General features: G+C 53.6%; 3 protein-coding genes across 6 annotated transcripts in view; 1 reads left to right on the top strand and 2 right to left on the bottom strand.

The window, feature by feature from the left end:
- Positions 1-5304: 5304 nt before the first annotated feature.
- MED29 (mediator complex subunit 29) lies at positions 5305-8739 on the bottom strand. The gene is made up of 4 exons (XM_061139274.1): positions 8341-8739; positions 7749-7807; positions 7391-7475; positions 5305-5604 (listed from the first exon to the last, which is right to left on the bottom strand). The coding sequence occupies exons 1-4, from the start codon at positions 8551-8553 to the stop codon at positions 5362-5364; spliced, it is 600 nt and encodes a 199-aa protein (XP_060995257.1). The 5' UTR covers positions 8554-8739; the 3' UTR covers positions 5305-5361.
- Positions 8740-8867: 128 nt separating this feature from the next.
- On the top strand, positions 8868-13802 carry PAF1 (PAF1 homolog, Paf1/RNA polymerase II complex component). Its single transcript, XM_061139272.1, has 14 exons — positions 8868-9153; positions 9690-9719; positions 9813-9905; positions 10215-10336; positions 10430-10496; positions 10581-10682; positions 10763-10868; positions 10966-11034; positions 11119-11222; positions 11308-11424; positions 11520-11648; positions 12879-12984; positions 13093-13183; positions 13257-13802. Exons 1-14 carry the CDS (start codon positions 9107-9109, stop codon positions 13664-13666), a joined length of 1593 nt encoding a protein of 530 aa, XP_060995255.1. The 5' UTR covers positions 8868-9106; the 3' UTR covers positions 13667-13802.
- A 1834-nt stretch (positions 13803-15636) lies between these two features.
- Positions 15637-16319, bottom strand: part of SAMD4B (sterile alpha motif domain containing 4B) — a 35142-nt gene continuing 34459 nt past the window's right edge. For all 4 annotated transcript variants that reach the window (XM_061139268.1, XM_061139271.1, XM_061139270.1 and 1 more), the window contains one exon: positions 15637-16160. In XM_061139268.1, the coding sequence (XP_060995251.1) occupies positions 16132-16160 (29 nt within the window). In that variant the 3' untranslated portion in view covers positions 15637-16131. The remainder of the gene's footprint in view (positions 16161-16319) is intronic.

Raw genomic sequence — 16319 nt, 5'->3', positions numbered from 1 at the left:
ATATGGTGGTAGAAATAAATCATTGCCCTGCCACGGAGTGCAGTTATTATGGTGTAAAGTTCATTCTTGCAGGCTGTGACTGCGGACTGCGGGCTTGTATTGAGGTGGGGAGATTCTGCTAGGCACGCTTATCTGCTCGTCCGACAGAGCAAGGGAATCCCTGGTGCGGCGCTTTCTCGGGCCGAGGGGCCTTCCCGGCCGGTCCCGTGAGCTGGGCGGCTGCGGGCGGCTCTGGCACGGTTGCAGCCTCCCTCTCGTCAGTGACTCACTCGCAAGGGGCGGGGGAGGGGGGCTTCCTGGAAGCCGTGACGAGGAGGCTCGACCCGGACGCTCGGGTTCCTCTCTGTAACCAAGGTTTTGGTCGCCTGTAAACAGAGGCTTGAGGACTACGGGAAAAGGGGGGAAAAGGGGAGAAAAGGAGATGCCCGGCACCCGCCGCCCAGTTGGGCTCCAAATCCCTGTGCTCGTAGTAGGACTAAGGGGCAGGAGAGCGAGAGGTGGGAGGCATTCCGGGGTTCCTAGGGGCCGGCTTGGCTCTGGCCGCGATCCTGGAGGAGGGAATACCAGTTTCGATTCCCTGGAGACCGGGAGCAGTTCCCATCCCTGAGTCAGGCTGACCCCCTCCCCTCTCCCATCTGCTGAGTCATCGGCCCAAGGGCCAGGGCGCTTCGGATTGGGAGATTCTCGAAGGGACTGGAAGGGGCTTTGCGCGCCGAAGGACTGAGTACCCATCGAAACACTGACAGGGGCGGGGGTACTAGGAGCCCCGGCCTCTGCCCCTCCTTGCTTAGATCAAGGGGTTCGGGTTTCCAATCCGCCTCCTCGCTCAGACCCAGGAGACCCGGCTCCCAGGCTTCACCAGACTCAGGAGTCCTGGTTCCCAGCCACCCTGTCTCTCAAGCCCAGGAGTCCGAGCCCCACCAACTCCTCTCTCTCCGATTGAGGAGCCTGGCTCCCATCCCCGCCTCCACCCAGTCCAGGCCTCGGGAGTCCCAGCTCAGGAGGAAGTTCAGGGCAGGACTCCGCCCAGCTCCCCACGTAGCCAGCGGGAAAATCCGTGGCCTCGGCGAAAGCCGGGAATCCCCTCTGGAATGACGGTGGGGAAGGGGATGGCCGGGGTCCCCCACGGGGCGCAGGGGGGCAGGTCCCGGGCGGGCTGGCCTGGGGGAAAGGGGCGGAAACCAGAGAGGCTAAAAATACAGCGAGCGCTTCCGGCCTAGGGGGAGGGGAATGGAGAGCAGAGTTTCCAGAAAAACAAGCGGGGACGGGAAACGCGGGGGTGTGAGAGCCGGCGCGAGTGCGCGGGCGAGCTGGGGACTGTGTACGCGTGGCACGTGTGACCTGGGCCCGTGTACTCCTGGCGTGATTGACTGGCGGGAGCCGTGTGCGCAGCTGCGCGGGCCCAGCGGCTGGTGTGCTGTGCGGTGCGTGTGGACCGCGTGAGCGCCACATGTGCGAAGGGGGGCTGCCCTGGAGCGCCTGGGTGTGTGGTGGGGCAAGTAGGTGTGGGACACAAATGAGCCCACTGTCCTATGTCAGGGCCGTGTCCTTACAACCCGTCTGACACCGCTCTGAGAATAAATAAGGGAAACCGCCTCTGTCTGTGTGACCATGCTGTGTTTACTCTCACCATCGCTGGGTGAGGGAGTGTGTACTCAAACTTAACTGCCTTTGAAGTGGCATCCCATGAGAACTTGTGACTTCCATACCTACCTGCACATCTGTGTGTAGCTTTGAACCACCATGGGATCTGGAGTGACTAAGAGCTGGTAACTCCTTGAGGGAGGCCGCTGAGGGTGACTGTGTGTCCTTGGGGGTGATGAGGAGCTGTGAGCACACAGCTTGGGAGCTGAGGGTGTGTGTGAGAGCCTGTGTGACTGTAGGTGGCTTGGTTGTGTTCAAGACCCCTGGAACTGTGTGGTTATTAGGTGTGTGAATACTGTTCCTGTGTTTGTGTCCTTGGGGTGTAGCTGAAAACACCCAGGAGGCCAGTGTCTGGAAGCAGTTCCTCTGTGGCCAGATCACAAGGCAGTGAAACTGGTGAACTTTGGTTCCTGACGTCGGCAGTGCGCATGATGGGGAGGGTGGCTGGCGCACTCCTGCTCCTCTTGGTGGCCTCTGTGGGCAGACCAGGGGTAAAAAGGCAGGCACACTTGAACCTGAGAAGCCTTATCTAAAGCCAGCCTCACTGCTTTTGATAACGTAGAGCTGAGGGCAGGGCTGAGTCAGCTGATGATGGGCAAAGTCTGAGATGGGGCAGGAGATAGCGGCATAAGTGGTAGTTAGACGGTTGTTTGTGTATTCACATGGTTGGATTGTTCCTTGAGTCTGTTTGTGGGACTGTCCCTGGGACCGAGGCACCATGATCGCAGGATGGTCGCAGGATGGCGGGTCACGCTGTTCTCTACTAGAGAAGAGGGGTTGTGTGTACCTGTTTCTCCCTGGTCTGGTTTGCCCTGTGTAGCTGTGCATCTCATGTACACCCTCCCCTGGAGTGGGTGGTTGTGTTCCAGGCTGTACAAGCTTCCTCTGGGCCTGCTAATCTGGTGAGAAGCTTCGCTGAGGTCCTCTCCTACCCTGCCTCCTCACTGTGGTCCCGGCATCCACGTTATTCCATCCATGCACCACCAGAGTTCTGCCTCAGGCAGGGCCTCTGCACTTGTTCCCTCTGGAATGTCCAGGACCTACTCCCTCTCCTTTAAGTTCACTCCAGTACTGCCTTCTCAGGGAGGCCTTCATGACCTGGGTCAAGGATTAGAAAAGGTTTAAAAATAACCTTGTTATCCATTTAACAAATAATAGATACATCCATGGGGTCACAAAGAGTGGAACACACCTGAGCAACTGAACCAACAAAATACATGTAACATCTATTTACCCCCAAACCTAAACTCTCAAACTTGCATGGTTTCCAATAAAGTAACATTAATTCTCCACCTGCAAACCTTACACCTTTAGATTTATTCCTAAACACTTTTTCTCCCCCTATTTGACTTCTGGTGTCACCTCTCTGGTTCCTTTCTTGGAACTTCTCACTGCCTGACACAGTGTTTTACTTTTTCACACTTCACTGTCACTAGAATATCAGCTCCAGCAAGGCATTACACAGTTCACAGTGTGAACACAGCAAGTCCACACCACACAGGACTTGGCCCCAAACAGATGCGCAGCACATGCGTGTTGCATGAGCTCAGCTTCCTGGTGCACGATTCCTACCCGTGTGCTGCTGAACTGTGCATCCTGCGCCCGCCGCCCACCAGGTGTCTCCTGTCTTGTCTCCCAGGATGTCCTGCCACCTGTGTGTGATGCTGCGCTGATGCCACCTCACAGGGCCGGCTGTGCCTCCTGAGCGTGTGGGCCTGTGGACTGACACATCTCTGCCACCCTGTGCTGCGTGCCCCCAGGCTGGAAGCCAGCAGGCTCTCAAGGGGAGTGTTGTAGGCAGATAATTGTTATCATGGTAGGTGGAACTGGGACTTTGTTTTTGTGTTGATTTGGAGATAAGTGTGGTTAAGGAGATGTGTAGGGGTGCCAAACTGACAAGGTTATGATGGTCAGTTTTATTTGTTAACTTGGCTAGGCTACAGCCCCCAGTTATTTAATCTAGATGAGGCTGTGAAGGAATTTTGTGGATGTGATTCAAGTCTATAATCAGTTGACTTTAAGCAGATTATCCTAGAAGATGTGGGGAGTCACACGGGTGGGGGGCTGATCTAGTCAGATAAATGGGCAGAGCTGTGGCTTCCTCCCAGAAGAAATTCTCCCTGTGGACAGCAGCTTCAGCTCGTGCCTGAGGGGTCTGCCGCCCTGCCTGGAGCTTGCCCTGTGTGCCTGGCACTTCAAGGAAGGTCAGGGAGAAAGGGTAGGAACTGCTGGGATGTACACACACACACACACACACACAAAGAGCTGGCCATTTCCCAGAACTCCAGTGTGGGGACTTGGGCTCTGGGTGATTTGCAGGGCTCCATGCTCCCGGGCATTCCACACTGATGTGGGGTCCAGGACAGCAGACCTCTGGGCGGTGCCATGGGAAGCAGGGTACAGAAGGTTCTGGGTGGGGCCATCCGTCCCCCAACCAGGCTGAGTCACTTGGGCCTTTCACACCCCACCAGCTGGTCCTGAGCTGGTAGCTCCGCCCTACACTTGCCCAGGCCTGACAGCCATGGCTGAGCTCCCTGAAGCTCCCTCTTGGGGAAGTGGGGAGCCCGGTGGGGCACACTCTTCCTGAGGCCTCCTCCTCAAGATCTACTTCCCGGAGCTAGGGCCAAGGTGCCTGGGTTCTTCTCCAGGACTGATGATTCATCCCTGCTAGGGCCTTTTCACTTCTCCTTTAGGGCTAAAAATACAGGGACCCAGGCATTCAGCTGGGCTGGCTACACCGCGGATTGCATAACACCCCTTGTTTGAGTGCTGCTGACGCAGGCCCGGGGTATGGGGGGGGGGGGGGTGGGGGGGCATGCTGGGTTGCTCCCTGACTGGGACTGGGTGTGCTGTCCGGGCCCAGACCTTCCACTTCCCCTTTTTTGGGTCAAGCAGACTGGGGGTTGAGCTGACATGAGAGGTGCTGGGGATTGCTGGGTGTGGCTATGGCCCCTGGAAAGGAAGCTCCTTCTAGCCCCAGGTCACCCTGGGGTTCTGGCTTCCATTCTGGCCCTTTGCATAGGCACAGAATCCCAGTTAGGAGCTGGAAAGTGAAAGTGAAGTTGCTCAGTCATGCCCAACTCTCTGCGACCCCATGGACTGTAGCCTACCAGGCTCCTCCATCCATGGGATTTTCCAGGCAAGAATACTGGAGTGGGTTACCATTTCCTTCTCCAGGAGATCTTCCCGACCCAGGGTTTGAACCCAGGTCTCTTGCATTGTAGGCAGATGCTATACTGTCTGAGCCACCAGGGGAGTCGTTAGGAGATGGGGACAGTCCCCATTAGCAAAGGCGCACTGGGCAAGAGATGGTCAGAGAGAGGGAGATGGGAACAAAAGGCAATCGAATGACAGAAGACACCAAGAGAAACAGCTAGAAAAGGAGCAGACACAGAGACCACCCCCCAAACTGGGACAAAATTAAGAATGGACTGAGGGAGAGGGGCCCGGTCAGGACTCCACAACTAGGCTAGGTAGGGGGAGACCTCCTGGAAGAGATCACCAAGGGGCACAATCCAAAGTCCACCCTCAGCCAGGGATGAGAAGGCAGCCGGCAGAGGCAAGGCCCCGCCCTACACGCGCCCTGTAGGGGCCTCTGCTGCCCCCTGCTGGCGCCGGCGGGAGTGCTCAGGCAGGAAGAAAAGCCAGAGACAAAGCTGCTTTGAAGCTACTCTTCATTCCCTCCCTGGCCCTTCCCCCACTCCCAGCCCTGCGGGCTCACAGGGTGCCTCCAGGGCCCGTAGGTGGTGCAGGGGTCTTGCCTGTGACCTTGTTGGCACAGTCCAGCAGGGCAGTGTGAATGTCCTTGGCACAGGCAATCTGGGCTTTGATGACCGCCAGGTACTGCGGGTAGGGCAGGCTGTCAGGCTGGACGGCATCAGGCTTGGTGGCTGTGGGCACCAGTGTTGGAGAGTGCTTGGCACTGTCGCAGCTCTGTGACAGACACTCATGTGCCAGGCGCTGTGGACAGGCAAGCAAGGTGCAGCATTAGCCTCACTTGAGGTACTGCCAATCCCACCCCAAGGGCCAGCCTGGGGTAGGCTTTTCAGCCTCTGGAATCCTGGGGTCTTGGGGTCAGAGCCTGGCCCTGCCACTCACTTGCTGGGTGACCTCAGGCATGTGGCTTCTCCTCTCTGGGCCTGTTAACTCCTTTGGAAAATGGGTTTGATAACTACTTCTGCTACCTCTTAAAATGAGAATGGTGAGCGCAGTGTGTGAGACATAGGCACAGGTCCTGGCAAGTTATTTAAGTGCCAGTTGATGGATGTCAACTACTATTATTGTGACTCTCCTAACCCTAGGGTTGGCATTGACACTGGCTTCTCTGGTGGCACCTGCCCCTCCTCATTTTCCTTCTACTTCTCTGGCTGGTTCTTCTAGATGCCTCTTAAACTACTTAAGCCTTAAGTGTGGCAATTCCTGAATCCTGTCTCCTCCTCTCATTCTCATGCCCTCTAGGAGGTGTCTCACCCACATACACACCACTCTGCTCCGAACCCTGAACTGATGTGCCCACTTCCCCTAAAATTCCAGAGCTCCTATACTCTGCCTCCCAAACCACTCCCTTTCCCGGGTCCTTGTCTCAGGGATGGTCCTACCATCCAAACCAGACCCCTGGGCCTCATCTTGGAGAGTCCTCCCACAGCCCATCAGTCCCACTGCCCATGCACAAAGCCTTCTGAGTATCTCTCCCACCTGCCTTTCCCCACTGCCTCAGGACCCTGCCCTGGTGAAACCTAGCGGCTCTCGAATCCTGCCATGGGTCCCCAGCCTCCACTCTAAGCCCCCTGAACCCATCCCTCATTTGGCGACCAGAGGTATACCCCTAAAAAAACCAAATGGGTTGATGTTTTTCCTTGCTTGAAATCCTCCATGGCTCCCTAGCAACCTCTGGGCTATATGCAAACTCCAACAAGCCCCAGTGCCTACCACACCTCAGCCAGACTGAATTTCATGACATTCTTAAAGGGAACTTAAAGCAGAAGTTGATCCTCTTGGTTGAAACATCCTTCTACCACTATGAAGCTCCTCAAACTGCCTTTTCCTTCAAAATCCAGTTCAAAATGACGATGACGCTATAAAACATTTGTCATTTGTCTACTACCATGTTAAGTGCTTTACATGCAAGATCTTACTGAGTCCTTCCCCAAAATCCATTTTCCAAAGGAGGAATCCAAGGTTCAGAGGTAGAGATTGGTGGTCCCTCTGACTCCAAAGGCTGTACTCTGAGCCATCTGCCCTCCTTTCAACTTCTGCCCTTCTTCCCTTTTTGTTCCAGCCTTGGCTCAGATGTGCTCTCTACTAGTAGTCTATCCTGAGCCACTTTCTCCCTAGACCCACCCTAGGTGGGGTCAGGTGCCATCTCTGGATGTCTACAGCCCCCTAAACGTCCCTTATTTTAACCTTGCCCCCTCTGCCTGGCCCCCACCCCACCCCCCACATCCCAGCCCTGAGCCTTCTGCCCAAGATTCCCCCTTCATGGTCTTCCATGTCTTGAGCTTCTCCTGTCAGAGCCCTGACTCTCTGAGCTATCACTGCTGGAGAATATATTTGTCACCCACTGAACTGGAAGCTCTATGAGGGCAAGGACTGGGCAACTTTCTGTCCCCAGTATCAGGTGCAGCATCCACACAGGTCTGGGCCACAGGAGGTGCTCAGTCAGCATGTGTCAACTGACTGAATGAAGGTTCCTGAAGCACAGGAACTGAGGTAATTGTGGTCACCTGGTGGCTAGGAGGCCCCTTACCAGGCAGAGCTCTAGCTGGTCACAAAGTGCATAGAACTCTTCCAGACACTTGTCAAAGCGCTGAATGGGTCCATCGCTGCTCTTTCTACAGTCCAGGAGAAGGTGGAAGATGAATTTCCAGTTTCTGGGACTAAGTGACTACCCAACCAAGTATCCATCAGAAAACTAGGTATAGACCCAGGAGACCCAAAGTAAGATCTAGGGGACAGCTAATAGTAGAAGGGAAAAAAAGGGCAAGGCCAAGGGATAGGGAATAGGCTTCAAAATAGAGAAAAAAGGGGGTGGGTGGGGGTACAAGGGGGATGTTTCTGAGACTAGGATGGAGATACTGACATCCTGGAGAAAGGGGAGTACTCACTGTCCATTGTCAATGTTAGTGTTCTGAATCAGGTTCTGGGCTGCAACCTTCATCAAGGTCTAAAGAGGGAAAGAAAAAAAAAGAAAAGGTGTGGGAGATGAAGGAAACAGAAGAGGACACTTCTGGTAGATCTACACTCTTCCTTAAGATACATCCAATTTCAGGCCTCCTCTTCAGTTGTTACTTGTTCTATCACTGCGGAGTAATTCCAACTTCCATTCCTTTATAGCAATTACCATCCATATTTTCCCAGAGGCCCGCGCTCTCTTGCCAGTAATTTCCCAGACATACCTTAGGGTCCTCCCTCACCCACCAGTCACGGTCAGTAAAGCCCAGTCCTTTCCTCAGGCTTTAACGTCCAGAGCTAGGTTTTTTCTTTAAATTCCCTCCAACTCGAATTCCGGTCAGTCTCAAACTCAAAGATTCTCTCTGATTCCACTTTACACTGTCAATCCACAGAACTTCACTTTGGCATCACGAAGACAGTCTCATTCCTCTTTCCTTCTTAACGCTTCTTTTGCTCTCTCCCTGACTAAACAATCCCTCCGCCCACCCCCCGGATGGCAGAGAGCCAAATCTCCCAACCCATCACCTGTAGACTCTCCTTCAGCTGCGGGATGAGCATCTTATAACGCTGCACAGGATCGAAGTCCTGTTGCTGTTGCTGCAAAAGCCCGCTCTGGGCAGGTCCCACAAGTTGTGCTGGTGGTTGTGGCTGCTGCTGGGAACCCGACCCACCAGCTGAACCTGGACCCGATACACTAGCGGCAGAAGTCGCTGAAGCCTGCTGTTGGGATGCAGCCATCTTCGCCTCGCGCACCGGAAGTGCGTCACAAGTGCGTCTTCCCGGTTTCTTTTTAGCGTCTTCGTCTCTGGGCGCTCTTTGCTGATTAGCTCCGCCTCCCAGACAATACAATCAATGAGAGGAAAGAACCCACCCTCCGACTAGTGACTCTCAAATCCGACGGCTACAATGAGATATCGATAAACCAATCACAAGAGGCTCTTTCCGCCTCGCTCCGTCATATGAACAGTCGCTGGCCAATCCGGGTGTGGAGCCAATCAGACTCTATTTCCCAGAAGGCCTAGCGGGCTGAGGCGACCGGCGGTCCTCAGTCTTGGCGGCAGTTGGTGGAGACGGAGTTGTGGGTTGGCGTTGTTTGCGCGTTTACCTGAGTACTACGTAGTACTCCAGTGTTCCGGGAACTCTTCTCGCCAGCCCACCTCACTCCGGCCCTATCTGTGAGGAGAGCGGTGCCAGCCCGAGCCCTGCCTGGGATTGGGCGCCCGCCGAAGTCGGCACGCCGTTTGCCGTGGCTCTGTGAGGCTCTCGTCAGGATTGCCCTTGCCTCATCGCCATGGCGCCCACTATCCAGACCCAGGCCCAGCGCGAGGATGGCCACAGGTAGGCACTCCGCCGCCTGACTGTACCGCTTTTCTCTAGGTCAGGGTGGGCGTCAGCGAGGTGAGAGGGTCAGGTGGGTTTGTCAGTCTACAACCTTGCCAGCCCCCCAGGTCTGCCCGTGTCGTCACGGAGCGCACACCCGTTCAGGGGGGCGGGTCCCAGACGTGGTGTTCCCCAGCTCCCCCAACACCTTCCCTGCAATGGAGTTTTGGAATTAAGCTGTTGAGGACTGAGTTTTTTTTTCTTCCAGTCAAGCGGTTGGAGACCCCTTTCCCCAAAAAACAATTATTTGACTCTATTATTAAAGTACTTGAAGACGTGTCCTTCAGAAGGGATTGAAAAACATTTAGGGACACTGTCTCTAATCAAGAGGCATACTTGACTCCCTCCATTAGAGTACTTGAGGTACCTCTACCAAGAAGAATTATCATTTGTCACCCTCTCCTTCCCTTTTAAAAGCTTGGAAAAGCCCCCTTCGCTCTCCTGTCAATTCTGTTATTTCCATCATTTGTCAGTGTCTGTCTCTTACCCACCAGGCCCAATTCTCACCGGACTTTGCCTGAGAGGTGAGCTCCATCGTGTTTCCCCAGGATGGGTGGGCCAAGGTGGGTGCAGAGGTGGGGCAGCAGGGGCCAGGTTTTGAGCCACTGTGTTCCCAGGTCTGGAGTGGTCTGCCGAGTCAAGTACTGCAATAGCCTCCCTGACATCCCCTTCGACCCGAAGTTCATCACCTATCCCTTCGACCAGAACAGGTGAGACTAAGAGTGGGGCTTTGGGATACACCTTAGAATATGAGTTCCTTGAGGGTAAGGACTGCTTTTTCTGACTGTTCAGGGCACAGAATGGTAGTTAACCTGTAATAGTAGGTGCTCCACAGGTATGTTAAGCAGCAAGCAGTATCCAAGTCTCTTTACACTTAAGAGCTGGTAGCTTTCTGATTCTAATGTGGAGGCTATTTCATTCCGAATTCCTCCCTGGAGTACCTTAGCCTCTAGGAAGCTGGGCTGTGAGGGATAAGGCTGGAATAAGGAAACCATAATGGGCATGTTTTCCCTACCCAGGTTTGTTCAGTACAAAGCAACTTCCCTGGAAAAACAGCACAAACATGATCTCTTGACTGAGCCAGACTTGGGAGTTACCATTGACCTCATCAATCCTGACACCTACCGCATCGACCCCAATGGTGTGTTGGGAGACAGGGAGGGCCTGCTCTAGGCTCATGAGGGCCAGCTCTGGGCCTCCCTCAGAGTCCTCCTCTCACCTTGCTTTCTTCTAGTACTCCTAGACCCAGCTGATGAGAAGCTTCTGGAAGAGGAGATTCAGGCCCCCACCAGTTCCAAGAGGTGAGGGGATGCTGAGTGGGGACTTAGGACTGGCGCTGATGGGAAGGCAGTGGGGTCCTGAGGTGCCTGATTCTCCCACTCCAGATCCCAGCAGCACGCGAAGGTGGTGCCGTGGATGCGGAAGACAGAGTACATCTCCACTGAATTCAACCGTTATGGCATTTCCAATGAGAAACCTGAGGTCAAGTAAGTTGTGGTGGGTAGGGAGGGAAGGTAGATTTCAGGTGTGTCCAGTGACCTCTAAATGTTTTTCTTTTTCTCCCCAGGATTGGGGTTTCTGTGAAGCAGCAATTCACTGAGGAGGAAATATACAAAGACAGGGATAGCCAGATCACAGCTATCGAGAAAACTTTTGAGGATGCCCAGAAATCTGTAATTGAAGGACTGGGATAGGGGAAGGGGGGGGGGTAAAGGTGCGGCTTCAGAGCACTTTGTACTTTTTCTTACCCTGTTTTTTTGCCTCTGCCAGATCTCCCAGCATTATAGCAAGCCCCGAGTGACACCAGTGGAGGTCATGCCTGTCTTTCCAGATTTTAAGGTCAGATCCAGGGCAGGGGGCAGAGAGGGGCAGCCTGCCATCTCTGCCTATCCTAGTCTAACCCCAGTGCCCTCCATCCCCCAGATGTGGATCAACCCTTGCGCTCAGGTAATTTTTGACTCAGACCCCGCCCCCAAGGACACAAGTGGTGCAGCTGCATTGGAGATGATGTCTCAGGCCATGATCAGGTAAGTGGCCCTGCTGTCCACCTTGGCCTGATTTTTATTGTTGTTGTTCTCACTCAGTCTTAACGACTCTTTCCCCCTCAAACAGGGGCATGATGGATGAGGAAGGGAACCAGTTTGTGGCTTACTTTCTGCCTGTGGAGGAAACACTGAAGAAACGAAAACGGGACCAGGAAGAGGAGATGGATTATGCACCAGATGATGTGTACATGGGTTGGGGTTAGGTTTCGGGTATTGAGAACTGTCTCCTTTTCTCCCTCAGGGAAGAAATGGGGCTGACCCTGTCCCCTTCATCCTCAGGTATGACTACAAGATAGCTCGAGAGTACAACTGGAATGTGAAGAACAAGGCTAGCAAGGGCTATGAGGAAAACTACTTCTTTATCTTCCGAGAGGGTGATGGTGTTTACTACAATGAATTGGAGACCAGGTACTCAGCACAATCCTACCTCACTCAGATTAGCTTGGGCTTGTGCTTCAGAATCAGAATCTTGGGGTATACAAGAAGAGCCACCTTGGAGGTGGCTCTTTGTATCTAGGGATTTGCCACATGCATTTGTAAGAGTGGAAGCCTATAAAGCCGGAGCCGGTTCTCACGCAAGAACCCACAAGAAAAATCTCTACCTAACACTGGAGATATTTGGAGCTTTCATGTAGGGTAGGACTGCCAAGTTTCCCCTGATATTAATAAGAGACTCCATGTAAAAGTCGACATAGCCAAAATATGGAGTAATATGTAAAATTAAAATTAATGTTTTAAATAAGTGAAATGCTAGATACCCAAGTTCAAAAAACATGACCCCAAAACTTCCCTGATGGTTACAAGTTTACTGTTGTGCTGGGACCCTTGATGTAAAGCTTGGGAAAGTGTGACCTTGAGTTTCTGTTTAAAGCAGAGATCACAAATTCTGATCCCATTAAGCCAGGCAAAAAGTGTAAAATGCACAGTAGGCTGTTGGGGTCTAGGTGACCTGGAGCCCTTGGCAACCTTCAAGGGGCACTGTGACCCAGCACAGCAAAGGGCTCCAACCCACTGCTGCTATGTTGGGGGGTGGGGGTGGGGTGGGGTGGGGTGGGAAGGGAATCAGAGGCCCAGTGGAATCTCAGAATCTTATTTTCTAAAAGCCAGAAATCCAGATTCTCTTTTTAAGTGTTGGTATCTAATTCACATTAAAATCTACTTCTTTATACATTTATGTAAAGGGCATACATATACACATATGTAAAGTACAGGGCACTCAAACTGATACCTTTGGAGCTATTTTCTTGCCTGTGAAAGTGAAGTTGCTCAGTCGTGTTTGACTCTTTACTACCCCATGGACTGTAGCCTGCTAGGCTCCTCCGTCCATGGGATTCTCCAGGCCAGAATACTGGAGTGGGTTGCCATTTCCTTCTCCAGGGTATCTTCCTGACACAGGGATTGAATCCTGAGTCTTCCGCACTGCAGGCAGACTCTACCATTTGAGCCACCAGGGGCTCCTTTTTTTCTTGCCTGTCCCCTACCCCAAATTTAGTTTGCCTTATTCAGTCTGTATTTATTCTGGTCTTTTCTGGGCTAAGCATAAATGAGTAAAGATGAGTAAGAACCAAGTTAGACCAGATTCCCCACAGGGGTCTTTAACTGAATCTCATGTATTTCTCCCCAATTCTATCACTGCAGGGTTCGCCTGAGTAAGCGCCGAGCCAAGGCCGGGGTTCAGTCGGGTACCAATGCCCTGCTTGTGGTCAAACACCGGGACATGAATGAGAAGGAATTAGAAGCCCAGGTAACAAGCACCACTGACCCAGGTCTCCCATGGGGAGGGTGGTAGTTGGTGGAGTGGCACAGGAACCAGACTGAACATTCTCCTTCCCCTCAACTGTCCTGCTTTCAGGAGGCACGGAAGGCTCAGCTGGAGAACCATGAACCCGAGGAGGAAGAGGAGGAGGAAATGGAGACAGAAGAGAAAGAAGCTGGAGGCTCAGGTAAAGCTGGACAGACCAAACTCTGACTCTGGGTGGGTGGGGAACTTGGGTCTTACTTCTTGCTCCCTTGCAGATGAGGAACGAGAGAAGGGCAGCAGCAGTGAGAAGGAAGGCAGCGAGGATGAGCGCTCTGGCAGTGAGAGTGAACGGGAGGAGGGTGACAGGGACGAGGCGAGTGACAAGAGTGGCAGCGGTGAGGATGAAAGCAGTGAGGATGAGGCCCGGGCCGCCAGAGACAAAGAGGAGATCTTCGGCAGTGATGCTGATTCGGAGGATGACGCCGACTCTGATGATGAGGACAGAGGACGGGTTCGTGGCAGTGACAATGACTCAGACAGTGGCAGTGATGGGGGTGGCCAGCGGAGCCACAGCCGGAGCCGGAGCGCCAGTCCCTTCCCCAGTGGCAGCGAGCATTCTGCTCAGGAGGATGGCAGTGAAGCTGCAGCTTCTGATTCCAGTGAAGCTGACAGTGACAGTGACTGAGTCCCAAAGCCTTCAGCCCTGGTGCAGATAGTTATTTTGTGCAGGAAGGCACTTTTCGTGTGATCTCTTTGTGAGCCTATTGCTTTGTTTTCCTCTCCTCCAAACCTTTGCTGTTAATAAAGCCAGCTTCTCTTTACTTCCCCTCCCAGGCACCATGGTCTTATTCTGCCTGCCCCATGCATACCCCCCTGAACCACCCCAGGTGCTTAAGGCACAAAAGCAAAGGCCACAAAGGCAGGGTCACTAGGTTTTTTCAGGAAATATAGCATAACAAAGATCAGAATCTTTTTCGTTTGTTTGTTCTTTTTTTTTTTTTTTTCCAAAATAAGCCCAGACCATTAAACAAGTGAAACTCCAACAAATAAGTCTTCTCCAACAGCGAGAAAAACTGTACAGTTACTCAAAGCTGATTCTGCCAGTGGGGCTGGGAATAGAAGGAGGGGTGAAATCATGGTGGAGGGACGGGGGCTGGGGAGGGGCAGGAGTGGGTCAGGATCCTGCCCATCAGAGTGGGGCCGCCTGCGTCCTGCACACTCTGCTGACAGGTGGGGGGAAGGGGGCAGCTCTTGCCTCCCATTATGTGGGGGGTGTCCCTCACCACCTCCCAGTGCCAGGCAGACCCAGCTCACCCTGATGGGTAGTGAACAAGACAGGACTGGCCGGGAGGAGGTGAGGGTCTCTTAAGAGGGACACCCTGCTGATTCCAAAAAACGAGGTGGCCCCTGTCCATCCCACTTCCCCGGGCTAGGAGGAGGATTGGAGAAGCCCTGGGAGTTGGAGGGGAATGAGCAAAGGCACAGAAACATGGAGGGGCCGGGATGGGGGACTTGCATAGGTTGATGAGTGTGCAAGAGGTACATAAATAAACCTGACACCCCACCCAGCCCGGCACTGGGAGAGGAGGTAGGGACCTGGAGCAGGTCCCCAGGGCCACCCCACCCCCTGGCTTCCTCCCCCACCCTGGGTCAGAGTTGAGGGAGGTCCAGACCAGGAGGGCAGAGGCAAGAAGGTCTGGGGAATGGGTGAGTGCAGGGAGGGTGGTGGTTTTAAATTTTTTTTTTTTTGGTTTTTTGTTTTTTCCCAACATTTTGTATCTTTAATAACATACACAATGGTTACCAGCCATATTCATAACAAAAGTTATTCATAAAATGTATCTAAAAATAACATTTTTTCCTTTTCGGTGTGAAAAGCTTGAGAATGTCCCAGTGAGGGGGGAGTTGAGGGGATGGGGTTGGAAGAGGAGACCCTGGCTTCCCCACAGCCTGAACCCCCAAATTCCCGCCCTCCAACTGGGCCCCAGCACAACGCCTCAGTAGGAACAGAGATTGGTATGACTCGGGCTGGGACGAACCTCTGGGTTATGATATAGTGTTCCACTTAAGTGAGGTCATGACAGAATGAGGGGGTGGGGTGGGGGAAGGGTAAAAGAAAAGGGGATAGGGGTGGGGAAGGAAACCAAAAACCATCCCCTTTCCCTTATTCTTTACCCCCAAGTCTTTCAGCAGCCAGACTTGGGAGTGGAGAAGAATTTGTGTTGGCGGGGGTAGGAGACGTTAAGGCAACAGACTTCCTGACCTCACTGGCTGCCCTGGCTCCCAGTCTTCGACCTCTGCATCTGCGGAGCCAGGGCTAGGGGTGGGGTGGGGAAGGGCTAGGGGGTGTGGAGGAGGGGGCTCTGCCCTCTCCCCTCATAAAATTCAGGCTCCCCCTGCCACTTTGTTGGCTCAGAGAGAGGCCTGAGGATTCTAAAAATGAGAGGGAATGATCAGAGAGAAAAACCGTTAAGAACTATATAAATATGTATCTTAAATAGACCTAAGAAATTAATTGCAGAGAACCTCTGATAAACAGGGCAAAAGGAGGTGAGTGAGAGGAGGGTGGCTCCTGTCCTTGGGGAATGATGGGAATGGGGAAGAAGAAGGTGTAAGGAGGTGAGGGAGAGAGAGATAGGCAGACAGACACGCTCCTCTCCTCACCCGCCTTTATCTCCTCAGCTCCTCTCAAATAACATTCAGGAGAGCAGATTATCTACCCCACTCATGTCTCCCCAAATGTCAGATGGTTCTGAGCAGGCCCCACAAGAGAGTGGGTTAGTGAGTCTGGGGGAGACTTTTTCCTTGGGAGGGGCAGGTGGCCGGCAGTCTAGAGGAGGCAGGGGTGGGACAGGGCCAGGTTGGGGGTGAAGGAGGGAAGGAGGGGGCAGGCAGGCTGGCCAGTCCCTGCCCCCTTTATCCTTGCTGCCCCCTACCTCCCTGGGCCTTAGCAGAGATCCCTCGACGGGCCTGGGAGTGAGCAAGGCGTGTGCCAATGTTAAACAAAAGTTAAAAGGGTGAGAGAGTAGAAAAATATTAGAATGTATAGCTGAGCCAGCCCACCCTCTCGCTGTCGCGGAGAAGCCCGTTGGGGGTTGGCCCCCGCCCGCCGCCCGGGGAGCCTATGGGTGCGCTGGGCTGTGGGTCCCGTCAGATGGTGGAGGTTTTGTCTGTCCCATCTGTGGTAAGAAAGGGAGGAAGGGAGGAAGATCAGGAGCTGGCGGGAGGCCCAAGAAAAGGTGCTCAGGTAGCCTGTCATCCCAGTCAGGCCCTCCCTGGAGTCCGGCCTCCCCTAGGGACCCCTCAGGATGACTCTGAGTTGCTCAGTTCAGAGGTGG

Source organism: Dama dama, chromosome 4 (genome assembly GCF_033118175.1).
Source record: "Dama dama isolate Ldn47 chromosome 4, ASM3311817v1, whole genome shotgun sequence".
Lineage (NCBI taxonomy): Eukaryota > Metazoa > Chordata > Mammalia > Artiodactyla > Cervidae > Dama > Dama dama.
Note: the sequence above shows the minus strand (reverse complement) of the source record. Positions and strands in the feature narration are given on the sequence as shown.